Source organism: Pipra filicauda, unplaced genomic scaffold, assembly GCF_003945595.2.
Source record: "Pipra filicauda isolate LSUMZ 115617 unplaced genomic scaffold, ASM394559v2 scaffold508_size1329835_pilon, whole genome shotgun sequence".
In the NCBI taxonomy this organism is placed as follows: domain Eukaryota; kingdom Metazoa; phylum Chordata; class Aves; order Passeriformes; family Pipridae; genus Pipra; species Pipra filicauda.
This window is the reverse complement of record NW_024104652.1, coordinates 761637-776322: the sequence shown is the minus strand read 5'-3', so window position 1 is coordinate 776322 and position 14686 is coordinate 761637. Positions and strand designations below refer to the sequence as shown.

The 14686-nt window shown below is 45.4% G+C and overlaps 2 protein-coding genes across 2 annotated transcripts in view; one reads left to right on the top strand and one right to left on the bottom strand.

Annotated features, from left to right (window-relative positions):
- DMAC2L (distal membrane arm assembly component 2 like) overlaps positions 1–517 on the bottom strand; it is a 5683-nt gene extending 5166 nt beyond the window's left edge. Inside the window, exon 1 of the mRNA XM_039386834.1 lies at positions 492–517. Coding sequence (XP_039242768.1) covers positions 492–517 — 26 coding nt within the window. The remainder of the gene's footprint in view (positions 1–491) is intronic.
- On the top strand, positions 369–12974 carry L2HGDH (L-2-hydroxyglutarate dehydrogenase). The gene is made up of 8 exons (XM_039386832.1): positions 369–813; positions 3208–3339; positions 3903–4065; positions 4596–4630; positions 5590–5757; positions 7369–7526; positions 9041–9172; positions 10787–12974. The coding sequence occupies exons 1-8, from the start codon at positions 640–642 to the stop codon at positions 10980–10982; spliced, it is 1158 nt and encodes a 385-aa protein (XP_039242766.1). The 5' UTR covers positions 369–639; the 3' UTR covers positions 10983–12974.
- Positions 12975–14686: the final 1712 nt, after the last annotated feature.

Here is a 14686-nt window from a genome sequence, read left to right as displayed (position 1 = left end):
AAGGGCACATCCTTCAGTGGAAAAGCAGAGTTTTCATCAGTCTGTGCTTCACTGCTGGGACTTCAAGTCAAACTTTAAGCTGAAGTCAGACTTTAAACTTAGTGTCAAACTTTAAGTTAAAAAATCCTGAATGTTCACTGTCTGAGAGCTGCAGGTCTGACTCCTGGGGCTCCAGCAGTGCAGGAATGTCAGGAGAGAGGACAAGGAGGGTGAACAACCAGAGTAAGGAGCAGTGCAGGTTGTAGAAGGGCAAGGGCAGGTCCTGCAGGGAGCTGAAGGAACCCCAGGGGATGGATACATTTAATTGTAAAAATTAGATTTCTTTAAATTAATTTTAGCATGTAAAATATTTTATCTTAATTATTTTATTTATTTGCTCTTGGAGGAGAAACTTGTGGGTTTTGGGGGTTTTCATCCCTCTTGATCCAGCACATGGTAAGGTGGGATGGATTATCATTAACCAAGTCATGCTGTGTCAGTGTTTCTCTAACCTTTTGAGACCAAGGGAGGAATTCATTGTGTTTGCTGTGCAGTTACTCATTTGAGCATCTCTTGCAACGCTGATTTAAGGCAGGACCTCAAATAACCCACTTTTCTGGCAGCTGAAAGTGATTAAGTGTGAACAAATGTATTTTAATAATGTATTTCCCTTTCTCTTTAGCTCATCACCAGAGTGGAAATAACAGTGGTGTGATCCACAGTGGGATTTACTACACCCCTGGCTCCCTGAAGGCCAAGCTGTGTGTGCAGGGTGCAGCCCTCTGCTACCAGTACTGTGACCAGAAGGGAATTCCATACAAACAGTGTGGGAAGGTACAGGAATTCCTGTCTGTTCTTACCTTACCTTTGGAAACTGAGGCTGTGTGATGTATAGCATAGGCCTGGTTGTGGTCTTTTCCCAAAAATAGGAGTTTCTGCAACACTTACTGCCTTCGGGATGAATAATCCCCTTTTGTTTTCTTGTTTCCAGCAACTCAAATCAGTTGCTTTTCTGGGTCTAAATAATAATTCTCCTTATCTGTGGGCTGAGCTGGAATAGAATTATGGAATCACAACTTCCTCATGGGGGGCAGTGGAGGGGCAGCACTGATCCCTCTCTCTCCAGAGACAGGACCCAGGGAAGGGCTGGAGCTGTGCCAGGGCAGGGTCAGGTTGGATCTCAGGGAAAGGTTCTTCCCCCAGAGGGTGGTTGGGCACTGACCAGGCTCCCCAGGGCAGTGGGCACGGCCCCAAGGCTGCCAGAGCTCCAGGAGGGTTTGGACAACGCTCTCAGGGACTCTGGGATTGTTGGGGTGTCCTGGGCAGGGCCAGGGGTTGGACTGGATGATCCTTGTGGATCCCTTCCAGCTCAAGGAGTTCTCTGATCCCAGGTAATGGTGGAATCCAACTCCCGTGGAGGGGCACCTGTGTAGCTCCAAGGATCACATGGACTTTCAGTGTGTGCTTGCCAAACTTCCTGGCATATGAGGCTCTGAAAAGTCACAGTGACTCGAAAACCACTCCAGATGTGCCCCAGCTCCACGTGTTCATCCCATGTTACATCCACCCACCACAGAAGGGTGGCTGCACTGATTCAGTCTGGGGTCTCCCCAACCCCATATCCTGTTTCTGGAGTTGTCTGTAAGCAGAGACCCAGGAAGGAAGGAGAAATGACAAGCAAATTATTAATTCTCCAAGCTTCCAACTGTGTTCAGCTCAGGTTATGTTCTGAGCCTGAGCTCTTCTGTCTGTGGTAACTCTCAGTGAATTTCTCTTCCAAGTGCCTTTCCATTAAAATCTTTTGCATCAGAGCACACTTTGAGGAGCACTTCCAGAGATCAACAATGATGGAGTTACATCGCTTTGGAACTGGCTCCTACAACCTTCACCCAATGGCCCCTGGCCCTTGTGCTGGAGGAGGTGGTGAACTGTTGATCTGGGCTCACACTCTCCGAGTTGCACATAATTTAGTATCTCCTCTTCCCCCAAAATCCTCTTTCCCAGCTGGTGAGTCTTGCTCTGCTGTCATTCCTCTTGGAGAAGCTTTTTCATGGCTCTCCCCGTCCCGTCTTTGTGCTCTGAACCATTTCTAGTTCAGTGTGTCTTGGGTACAAGGCAAGGACCAGAGCTGTGCAGAGCATTCCAGGCGTGGTCAGACTCTGGAGTTCTGCAGTGAAATACTAGAGTTATCTCATATCCTTTTCCTAATTATTCCTAAAATTCAATTCAGGGCTCTCCAGCCATCACTAGGCTGCTGTTTCCATAGGATTGTCTCTCCTAACCCTGAGGTCTTGGCCCTGAGGGATAACTTTGAATTTCATCGTTTTATATGTGAGGCTGAGACGGCTTTTTCTGATCATATGTTGCACCAAAGGAAGTTTAGATTAGATACTGGGAAAAATTTCTTCATGGAAAGGGTTGTCCAGCCCTGGCACAGCTGCCCAGGGCAGTGGTGGAGTCCCCATCCCTGGAGGGATTTAACAGCCATGGGGATGTGGCACTTGGGGACGTGGGTCAGTGGTGGCCTTGGCAGTGCTGGGTGATGGTTGGACTTGTGATCCTAGAGGGCTTTTCCAGCCTAAACAATTCCATGAGTCTATGATACTTCCCTGGCAGTGTTCATTCCAGGGAAGAGGATGGCGAGGCTTTACTGGAAGTTTTACATAAAACAGCCCCAGGCTTAGAGAGCTTCATGCCTGTGGGCCAGACCTGAGCTAGGCCTGGAAGTATTATGGTCTGTGCAATCCTGGCACAGGTAATTCAAGGTATTCCACCTCTTGTGGTGGTTGTGAGCAAACTCCATGTGGGTAAATGAAGTGGAGCTGGTACAGTCACCATGTCAGAACATACCTTTATTCTCTTAATGAGACTGAGATTTGTACCTCTTGGGTTTTAAGTTCAGTTTTATTTATTTTTGAAACACCCCAGTGGCTCTTTAAGTTCATATTCTCTTCTTTCACATTCAGATTTGTAGTCTCGTGGTACTTTTAGCAAATATTACCCATTGGCAGTAACTTAAAACTGCAGTTTAACGTTTGTTTTTTCACTCTCCATAAGATATTAGTGCTTTGTCAGCAATATTATTATAGTGCAACCAACCATTTCCCCTCCCACACTTGATTTACATAATTCCCTGTTCACTCATTCCCTGTTGCTTGGGCTCGATGCCAGACCTGCCCTGGCTCTGTGTGTTTTGCTCACTGCTGTGCCTCGTTGTGTCTCCCAAAGCTGATTGTAGCCGTGGAACAGGATGAAATTCCGAGGCTCAAAGCTCTGTATGAGAGGGGGCTGCAGAACAACGTCCCAGGGCTGAAACTCATCGGGGCAAAGGAAATCCAAGCCAAGGAGCCCTTCTGCAGGGTAAGGAATTGTCGTACTTCTCATCAGCTCAGTTTCTCAGGTGACAGCATTTCATAGTTTAACATAAATGTGCTCCTGGCCTTGAGGTAATTTCCATGAGTGACAAGTTCAGAAGAGCCTGAAAATTCCTTCCTGTGTCTGAGTTTCAGTCCAGTTGCTTCCTACAGGAGTGGTTGTTATGTAGCACTTCTCAGCCTGTTTGTTTTCACAGCAGGAGAAACGTGTGGAGTTGATGGAATACAGATTTGTTGTCGATGAGTCTGTCTTTGATTGAAAGGAAAACCTGGATATAAATTCCCTGTTTCACCTGGCATCTTGCTGTTGGTGTTATGAGTGGTCGTAGGAGCAGACAAAAATTTTCTGGAAAAGAACCTTTTTTTATCCTTTTTTTTTTTTTGTCTTGTAAACATTTTGTCTCCGCTCCTCAAAACATTTTTTGTATGATCAAGATCCAGCTGAGCAAGTGGGGAGACACCAGCACTCCCTTCTCATGGCAATGCACATCATTCCAGATGGAATATTCCAGCCTTCACTCTTCTTCTTTGTCTTTCATGCCATTCCAGGGTCTGATGGCCCTTGATTCTCCATACACTGGCATTGTGAATTACAAACAAGTGGCCCAGTCCTATGCTGAAGATTTCCAGGAAGCAGGTGGGACAATCTTGATGGATTTTGAAGTCACAAACATGGAGATGGCTAAAGAAAGTTCTCCAGGAAGTGAAGATGGTAAGGCAGGGATTTTTTTTTTGCCCTCCATTTACTAGAGTCCTGCCAAAGATTTTGTTCAAAAATTCAGTTTGTTTTAACTGAAATGAATTTTTGAACCTTTCTGTCTCCTAGGGATGAGAAAAAAGGCAAAATTATGTTAGTGAGAGTATTCAGCAAACTCACTTTGGGGTTTATTTGCAAGCAGGTCACCCTTCAGCTGAAACATTTCAAGCTGACGGAAGAAAACAGTAGTAAAACTGAGGAATAAGGTTGTTCTCTCCCATTAAAATCAGATTTCGCTGAATCTTGCATGTGTGTTCTTGTGATAGTGAGTTTTCCTTATCCTGAAAGGCAGGTTGGATCTGTCCTGGCACACATGTGGAAGAATAAAAAAAAACCCTATTCATAAATACAGTTTGACAACTATAGTTGTTCCATAACTTGAAGATATTCCAAAGGAGAAATCCCTCCTGGTGACAAGCTGCATGTTCTGTCAGTTCTCTGTTGCTTTTCCCATTAATTCCTTCTCTTGTCCAATTCTGTTACAGGACTGAAGTACCCAGTCATTGTTAGGAACAAAAAGGTAAGAACGAAGCAGAAGTTTAAATTCCATACAGGAAGCTGCTTCTCCTTTTCTTAAGACTTTTTTTTTTCTTGAGTCCTGGTGGATTAATCATCTAAGCCTGATTTAATGAAACAGCTGCAATCAGTTCTTAACAATGAGCATGCTCAAATTTTATGATGATAATAATAATGTAAAATAATTAAGTGTAACTTTTCTGCTGCCTCACTTGTGTTCTACTGTCCCTTATCTGCTTTATTTGCACAATCTCACTCTTGTCTTTCCAAGGATTCCTTTTATGACTTGTCCATTTGGTGACAAACACCTCTTTTCCTGTTTGCTTTTAGACTTTGGCATCTGTAAAGTGATAAGGAGGGATTTAGCATCATTTTATTGTCATTTTATTATAAGAAAGCCAGAAGCAGATGTAAAACACCTGCCTATGCAGGTGGTGTTCCTGCAAGTCAGAGCTGCCCAGGAAATGTGGTTGTGACCTTGTCACCCTCAAGGAAGAATATCTGGACCAAAACTAACCTCAAAACCCTTCCAGTGTTTTATATATTTAGTTCTGCTGTTTTTTTCCTTCTGTTTTTGCTGTTTCATTATAAAGTAGTTTCCAAAATCTGTTAAGATCCCTTCACCAAATACTGGTATTTTTTGATGCAAATATTTTTAGTTGAAAGAAAAAAAAACCCCACAGAATTTAAAAACAAATACCGTGAGCTAAATAAAGAGGTAATAGTTTGTGATTTGATTTTCTTTAGTTAGATTATAAGGTGTTTAAATATTTAGCAGCCTTCCATATCTGTGTGCTGTGAATTTTTGGATATTAAAAAAACATCATTACTGCTCCCGCCCTGTGGGGTGAAATCAATGAACAGCCTTATTTAACCAAACATACCTGGCTGTGGTTTTTCCTGAGCTGCTTTTAAGTAGATATACTGAATTTTTGTGTGTTTGGGGTCTGTTCTTTTCCAAAGGGTGAGGAAATCTCCTGTGGGCACCTTCTGACCTGTGCAGGGCTTTACTCCGACCGCCTCTCCGAGATCAGTGGCTGCAGCCCCGAGCCCAGGATCGTCCCATTCCGGGGGGATTATTTGGTGCTGAAACCAGAAAAGTGCTATTTGGTGAAAGGGAATATTTACCCGGTATGTGTCCCCTGGATTGTGGGCTCCAAGAACTGATAAAACTGCAGAAACAAGGCAAAATTCCAGGGTTATTTCTGTTAGGGATGCTCAACACATGGATGGAGGTTGGGGTGTTTTTTGACAGAACAGCATTTTTTTTGTTTAATTTTTAAGGAAAATATAGAAGTGCCACGTGGGGAGTTATTGTCAGTTGGTTTGTTTTGTTTGTGGGTTTTTGTTTGTTTGTTTATTTGTTTAATAGGGGGGAAAAATAAGCATAATGAAAGCCACGTGTCCAGAAAAACTCTGGCTTATTTCTTTGTGTTCTAAAATAAATCTGTAGGGAGGATTCAGAAGTCTCAATGAGAGACAATAGTAATTAATTATTTATTATATAATTTTTTTTTATTATTTAACTAATTAAAACAGTCCTGTATCATGTATTTATTGGTAGTCTGAATGAGAGGATTGACTGTACCCTCAGGAAGCTCACAGGGGACACTGGAGGTCTTTTCCAGACTAAATCATTCTGGGGTGAAACATAGGGTTTAATCTTGTGTGCTAATATCCAATTATTACTTTATTAATTATTTATTAATTATTATTTTATCAATGCCAGTTATATATCAGTTCTAATACCAGTTAAATACCCGATTATTAACTAATACCAGACTTAAATATTTGCCTCTCAGCCTCATTTTTTAATTAGCTTTGCATTGTGTCACAAAAAAATAGACATGGGAGGAAAAGGACAACCCTTCTACCATCTAAAATAGGCAAATAATGGGATGAAGAGAAGCAATCCCAGAGAGAAAGTATAGTTATAAAGCAAGAAGAGGGAATTCCTGGAGCAGCATTTTCTGCAGTACATTGAAATGCTGCCTTTCTGAATATGAGCTTGAATTTGCCTGGATCTTTATGAAAATTGTGGAACTCTGGGTGTTGGGTGTTTGTCTGACCTCTTTTCACCTGGGAATCATCCAGGATCCTGTCTTGGGATGGGAGGGAGGAACTGGAACAAAAAAGGAAACTGCAGATGTATTATTATTATTATTGTTGTTGTTGTTGTTGTTGCTGCAGATGTATTATTATTATTATTGTTGTTGTTGTTATTATATTTAGTGTTAATATTAATCAGACCTGCTGAGTGCAGGTTGTTTTGAGCTGTACAGGCCTGTGAGGTTTTCCAATTATTATTATTGTTGTTATTATTATTATATTTAGTGTTAATATTAATCAGACCTGCTGAGTGCAGGTTGTTTTGAGCCGTACAGGCCTGTGAGGTTTTCCTAATATTGTGTAGTCCCTTTTATTGCAGTGTAATTGCTGCTGGTGAATAGCATTAGTGTGTCTTTGGTTTTGTTGTGGGTTGATTTATATCCTGAGAAATCATGTGTGGACTTTTGTTTTCCCCCTGTTTGTTTTCCCTCTAAGATTCAGCCTTACCTTACTGAATCATCTTCGGTGTTTTAATTAATTACAGGCTATAACTGCACAATTAACAAGCAGAAGAACAAGCGCAGGAGACAATTTTATGGTTCAGTGACTGGGATTTGGTTGTAGTGGTTGGAAATAAAAGGGCCCAATTTACTGTTTGTAGCAGCTGCAATAACTCCTGTGATCCCACTGCAGGTTCCCAACCCTCGGTTCCCCTTCCTGGGATTCCATTTCACGCCCAGGATGGACGGCAGTGTTTGGCTTGGGCCTAATGCAGTGTTGGCCTTTAAGAGAGAGGGCTACAACCTGTTTGACTTCAGCACTGGAGACTTTTTGGATGCTGTGACCTACAGGTAAAGCTTTGTCCTTTAGGTCTGCTGGGTGGTCTTTTTTTAAATATCCACTTCTCGCTAAAAATCCTGCTTTCCCCGAGTTTTTGGTGTGTTTAAAGACAGTTGTGCCGGGAAAGGTGGAATTCTCCAAGGCATTTGGCTTTGTGTGATTTATATTTGAATTTTCATAAACCAGCAGGACATGTCTCAGCCAGTCTGGGAATGTGGCTGCTCATCAGAAGGTGCTGGTGGAGCTGTTCCAGGAATGGTTTTGGTCCAGTGCACTGTAATACTTTAATCAACCCAGACAGTGTAATTAAAATACCTGCAGAGGATTCTTGGGAGAGAGACAGGCTGGGAGAGCTGGGGGTGTCCAGCCTGGAGAAAAGAAGGATCCAAGGAGACTTTAGAGCCCCTTCCAGTGCTTAAAAGGGCTCCAAGAGAGCTGGAGAGGGACCTGGGACAAGGGCCTGGAGGGACAGGACAAGGGGGAATGGCTTCCCACTGCCAGAGGGCAGGGTTAGATGGGATATTGGGAAGGAATTCTTGGCTGTGATGGTGATGAGGCCCTGGCACAGGTTGTCCAGAGAAGCTGTGGCTGCCCCTGGATCCCTGGAATGTCCAAAGCCAGGTTGGATGGGGCTTGGAGCAACCTGGGCTAGTGGAAGGTGTCCCTGCCCGTGGCAGGGGGTGGAATGAGCTGTTCTTTAATGTCCCTTCCAACCCAAACCATTCTGGGATTCTGTGATCTGTAGGAATGCTTATTACCAAGTGCTCAATTTTGGAAACTAGACTTGAAAAACAATATGAAAATATTATGGAGGATCCAAGGAAAGGCTGAAAAGCAGGTCAGGGCACTGGAAAAGAGCTTTCTGTCAAACAGCTCAGTTTAATTCAGTTTATTGAGTAAATAGTTGAAAGCACCTTCATCATTGCCTATGGATTTTTATAGGGGAAGACTTGAGGAAAGCAGAGCGAGCAAACAAGGTTTGCAAAGGCACAGCAAGATTCAGTGACTGAAAGCTGAGGGGTTTAGGAGTGTGATGAACTTTTCAGAGTGATTGTGGGGAAAAAGTCCCAAGTGTCATGTCTGTCTTCCCTTGGCATTTGACTGGACCAGAGAAAAATGCTGGATGTAGGAAGGAATCATGGAATCACAGAATGGTTTGGAAGGGACCTTAAAGCTCATCTCATTCCACCCCCTGCCATGGGCAGGGACACTTTCCACTATCTCAGGTTGCTCCAAGCTCCATCCAACCTGGCTGTGAACATTTCCAGGACTGGAGTTCAGAGTTAATTCCCAGAGAATGTAAATGCAATGCTCCATGCCTGTAAAAAAAGATTTACTGAAGCAGGGAAGGGCAAACATATGTTCCTCAAATAGAAAGCATATGGGATCCCCGATGCTGGGAATGGGAATTCCCACCGTGCAGTTGCATTTGCTGCCTTCTTTGACAGCTTTAGTTGGACCTGGCTGCATTCTGGTGGGAGATTTGGTTTTGCTGCAGTGATTTTTTTTTTTTTCCTGCCTGCAGTGGGCTGTGGAAGCTGGTGCTCAGGAACGTGTCCTACGGCGTGGGGGAGATGTACAGAGCCTGTTCCCTCAGCGCTCAGGTGAAGCAGCTCCAGAGGTTCATCCCTGAGGTCACCACCAGTGACGTGCTCAGGTAAAGGAAGCTTTTCCTGTCAGGAACACCCGGGGGCTTTGTTGAAAATCTTGTTTTAACAGGGGCAAACATGGCATGGGCTCTCTCTCTTCCTGCACCAAAATATGTTACCGAAGCTCAGAGCTGCCTCCAGCTCTGGGGTCCCAGCACAGGAAGGACATGGAGCTGTTGGAGTGAGTCCAGAGGAGGCACCAAGATGATCAGAGGGATGGAGCAGCTCTGCTGTGAGAAAGGCTGGGACTGTTGGGATTGTTCAGCCTGGAGAAGAGAAGCTTCGGGGTGACCTAATTGTGGCCTTCCAGGACCTGAAGGAGCTGACAGAAAAAATGGAGAGAGACTATTTCCAAGGGCCTGGAGGGACAGAACAAGGGGGAATGGCTTCCCACTGCCAGGGGGCAGGGTGAGATGGGATACTGAGAAGAAATTCTTGGCTTTGAGGGTGGGAAGGTCCTGGCACAGGATGCCCAGGGAAGCTGTGGCTGCCCCTGGATCCCTGGAAGTGTCCAAGGCCAGGTTGGATGGGGCTTGGAGCAACCTGGGCTGGTGGAAGGTGTCCCTGCCCAAGGCAGGGGGTGGAATGAGCTGTTCTTTAATGTCCCTTTCAACCCAAACCATTCTGGGACACTTTGTACAGGAAAATCTTCTCTATGGTATTTGCTTGTGTACAGGCAGGTTTGATGAATAGTTATGTGACTTTCTACACTCTCCAGAGCCTGAAATGAACTCCTGTGACATATTCCCTACAAAGAAAAGGCCTCTTAATCCTAGTGACACATTCAGTAGCCTGAACATAATGTGAGTTCACAAAGGAAGCAAAACATGAAATTCAGAGGGGAAACCGGACTGTGAGTTGCTACTGAGTGAATAGTGACTTAGTTTAATCATCTCAATAAAATTGTATTTGGTTTCTTGCTGTGTGGAGAGAGAAACTAATTTAGAGGAGTTCAGAAATGCCAAAGGGACTGAAGAGGCTCGTGAGGAAAGAGGAGGCATTTGAGTACATGGAGGAGGGTTTAACTGTCCAAACGTTTGCAGGGAGAAAATACAGAATAAGAAAAGGCCAGCCATGGTGAGAAGGAGTTACCCAGGTCTGGCAGCACATCAGGGGCATGAAATTCATGTCTGACGAGGTTTGGTGTTTCAAAACAAAGGGTCTCCTTCTTGGAAAGACAGGGCATGTTTGTGGCAGTGTGGGAGAGTAACTTCTCAACCAGGAAGGACAGAGAAGATCCTCTGCTTGGCTGCCTGCCCTTGTTCTGTGGCAGTGATTTCTTGCTGGAAAGGGTGGTCAGGCATTGGAAGGGGCTGCCCAGGGAGGTTTGGAGTCCCCATCCCTGGAGGTGTCCAAGGAATGACTGGACGTGGCACTCAGTGCTCTGGGCTGGTGGGGATCGGCCACCGGTTGGACTGGATGGTCTGGGAGGGCTTTTCCAACCTCAACGATTCCATGACTGTGAGACATCCCCTGCTCTGCCTTACGAGTGTTCAAGCTCCCCCTAAAAGGCTTTGACTCCACACTCTGCCTTCCTCACTGTTCCCCTTCCCAAGGGAATTGATCTCCCGACTCCACCAGCAGCAGGAAAATGTCTCCTGAGCTCCTCCTTGGTTTTGCAGGGGCCCCTCCGGAGTGAGAGCTCAGGCGCTGGACAGCGATGGGAATCTGGTGGATGACTTTGTGTTCGATGGAGGCACTGGAGACCTTGGGAGCAGGGTCCTCCACGTCAGGAACGCCCCTTCTCCCGCTGCCACCTCCTCCCTCGCCATCGCCGGCATGATCGCGGACGAAGCCAAGAGACGCTTTGAGTTGTGAGGGGTTGGAAGCTGTGGATTCCCCCTCTGGAATGTGGGACTGAATGAACTTCTCAAGGGCACGGATCAAACAGGCAGCGTGGTGCTTTCCAGGCCAGCGTTTGGAATGTTCTCCTTTGCCCACGACTTCTTGGATTAAGGAGCTGTGGTGCCTGGTGAGGTCCAGCCACCTGCAAGGGGGGTTTGTCCACCTGAGGAACCAGCACAACGTGAGGGTCTCCAACCACAGGTGGAGCAGGAAGAGCCTCTGTGGTGGGATTATCCATACTATTCCCGTGCCTCTGGTTGGAACGTTGCCTCCTCTGAGAACTGGTGGGTCTGAAAAAGCACAGGCACGGGGTGGTTCTCGGGGTGATTTCTCTCTGATTCCGTTTAAATTGGAGCCTACAGCCCTCTAGATTACATGAGAGTAATGGAATAGAAGGATAAGCCCTGCTTAAGGGTCCTACTGATATGGAATTAAGGGTTTTATCAGAGATTGAAAACAATGTTCAGAGCCTTTGACGTGAATGTAGAGTATTTCACAGAAAAATAAGCTTAGCAAGGATTACCAAACCCAAGTCCATTTAGATGTGCAATTCAGATACGCTGTCTGATCACTGCCTCTATTTGTTATAGAGCTGAAAATGGAAATATGGACATAAACAGTCATTTTTCATTTAATTTACAGCTGGGAATCCACTGATCAGAAACTACTTCAGTGGGTTTTGTTTTTTTTTTATCTTTGAATACTGGTAATGCAACAGGAGCTGGTCTTAGTGCAGGCTGTTGAGCAATCCAGAGGAAATGGTCTTTGCAAAATCAAATGTGAAGGGAGGGAAGCTCCAGAAACCTGCCTGAATTGAGTCATGTTGTTTCCCTGGGAGCCCAAACAGGGATGAGTCAGGGAGGCTTCCCATTTCCCACAGGGCTGGCACAGGGGGAGCTCAGACAGTGCTGGTGACTCTTCTGAACTCTGTTGATACTCAGCTTTTATCAGAGATACACCTGGAAGAGTCTGGGGAGAGAGAGATGTCAAATAATCTTGGTCCTGAGCTGAGTTATCTCGGTGTGCTCTGCAGAGTTGCTATAAACCAGAATTTTATGGCCTCAGGGACAAAGTGCTTGCTGATACTTGTAAAGCAGAAGTTCACAGGATGTTGGCTTACACAGATCATTGTGGGCAGTTTGTACCAGGCAAGTTGACACACATTTTTCACGAAAAACTGATTTTCTGAACTCCTCTGAGCATGAAGTGTGGGTTAGCACAGGAGGGCAGGTGTGTGGCTGATGTTTTACTGTGCAGAGCTGAGACAACACTTCTGAGGGGAAAAAAGGGATTAACCTGCCTTTTTTTTTTCTTAATTTTTTCTCCTGGTGACACCTGCTTTACCAGAAAAGTGACTCCTGGAAATTCAAACCCCCTCAAAGCAAAGCTTTGCTCGCTCTTCCGAGCCCCAAATACCAGGAGACAGAGATTCAGTTATTCCAGATGCTCCAGTGCCACAGGGATGTGTAAAACTCCTCACCAACAATCCTCTCTTCCCTCCCTGCCAGAAGTGTTGCCTCTCAACAGTAAATCCTACAAAAGGGTTGCAAAACCAACTTCCTCCCACACGAGGTGTGGCCCTGACATGTATTAACAGAATAAGGAACATTAAAATGTAAAGCAGACAGAGACCAGGGGGAATCTTAAGTCAGCACATTTCCCTGTGTTTCTTTCCTCTCAGGTGATGGTTATTTTGGGGTAAAGTTTAATTGAAACTTAAATTATGAATCTTGATGTAGCATTCTGTGAAATATAAATATTTTTAGAGATAAAGGTTATAAACTGTCGTTTAAAAAAAATGACTTCAGAGATTATAATAATGGGGTTGCAGACATGAATCTTGTTGCCCATGAAGCGTGAAAATGTATTAATTTATTTTCCAAATGGGTCTAATTCATTTTGATGACTTTATAAATGTGCCTTTTTCTATTATGATTAAAATAGTGTGGTGGTTTTTTTTTTTAATTGCTGTAAAATCCATGTGTTTCTCCTGACTCAGAGAAAAGTTTCACTGGTATTTGCTAATTCTCCCCTGAATTAGGCAGGATATTGCTCTATATAACAGGAATTACTTTATTTAGGAGGGGGACACATGACCAAACTTGTCTTCCTAAATTATCTTATCTGTGCTTCTCACACCTCACAGCTTTTCCTCACTAGCCAGAACTGGTCTTGAGGCTGATCTGGGCCTGTCATGGCACGTGGGATGGGAATTCCTGACATTCTGAATAAATGTGTGGACAAACTCAGTTTGTTCCCCAGAATTGTCATAGAATCATGGAATCCCAGACTGATTTTGGGTTGGAAGGGGCCTTAAAGACCATCCAGTGCCACCCCCTGCCATGGGCAGGGACACCTTCCATTAGCCCAGGTTGCTCCAAGCCCCATCCAGCCTGGCCTTGGACACTTCCAGGGATCCAGGGGCAGCCACAGCTTCTCTGGGCAACCTGTGCCAGGGCCTCACCACCCTCCCAGCCAGGAATTCCTTCCCTGTCTAAACCAATGACTCTGGGAAGAGTTTGGGGTCCCAGATCCGTGGAACTGCAGGTCCGTGGATCACACCACAATTATCCCGAGGTCACACTTGGAAATACCTTTTTTCTTCTTCCTCACAGTTTGAGGTTGAGGAACGAGTGTCTTCCCCCAGAAATAAGTGTTTTGTTGGGAACCTTCCAGGCTGCTCTGGTGGGGCAGCAAAGTTGAGCCACAGAGCATAAGGAGTTATTGCTGCCTCTGGAAGTGCCAGGCTCCTCTAGGAAATCTGTCACAGAGAAGGATCTCACTGGCAGAGAGGCACTTTTTTTTCCTGATTTAATTTATCGACTCCTTTTATAGACCAGTCTTAAAATGGGAAGTAGGGGGCAGATAAGGTGTGAGATTTGGATATGATGCTGTTGGGAGGGAAATGAGGGGAAGTTTGGCTGGAGTTGGGTGGTCAGTGGGTGGAGGAAACAGTGACAGTGGCATTCTCCGGGGTTGGGAGGAAAACTGCCTCCAGGTAAGGATGGAAACAGTCTCCAAGTAGGGAGGAATACAGCTTCCAGGCAGGGAAACAATCTCCAAGTGGGGATGGAAACAGCCTCCAGGTCGGGAGAAAAACAGTCTACCTGTAGGGATGGAAACAGCCTTCAGGTAGGGAGGAATACAGTCTACAGGTAGGGAAAGAAACTGTCTCCAGGTAGGCAGATAACCTCCAAGTAGGGAGGGAAACAGCCTCTGGGCAGGGAGAAGAACAGCCTCCATGTAGGGAAACAGCCTCCAGGTAGGGAGGGAAACTGCCTCCGGGTGGGAAGCAACACAGCCTCCAGGCAGGGGAGAAAGCTGCCCCCGAGTAAGGGTGGAAACAGCCTCCAGGTAGGGAGGAAAACTACCTCCAGGTAGGGAAATAACCTCCAAGTAGGGAGGGAAACAGCGTTCATGTAGGGAGAAGTACAGCCTCCACAGAGGGATGGAAACTGCCTCCAGATAGGGAGAAGCACATCCACCAGGTAGGGAGGAAAACAGCCTCCAGTAGGGAAAGGAACTGCCTTCAGGTAGGGATGGAAACTACCCCTGGGTAGGGAGAACAGCACCCAGGTAGGGAGGAAAACTGCCCCCAAGTAAGGATGGAAACAGCCTCCAGGTGGGGAAATAACCTCCAAGCAGGGAGGGAAACAGCCTTCAGGTAAGGATGGAAA

Coding starts and splice junctions, on each gene's coding strand:
- L2HGDH (XM_039386832.1), top strand. CDS start 640: ATGTATTTCCCTTTCTCTTTAGCTCATCACCAGAGTGGAAATAACAGT. Junction 814..3,207: donor CATACAAACAGTGTGGGAAG/GTACAGGAATTC, acceptor TGTCTCCCAAAG/CTGATTGTAGCCGTGGAACA. Junction 3,340..3,902: donor CCAAGGAGCCCTTCTGCAGG/GTAAGGAATTGT, acceptor ATGCCATTCCAG/GGTCTGATGGCCCTTGATTC.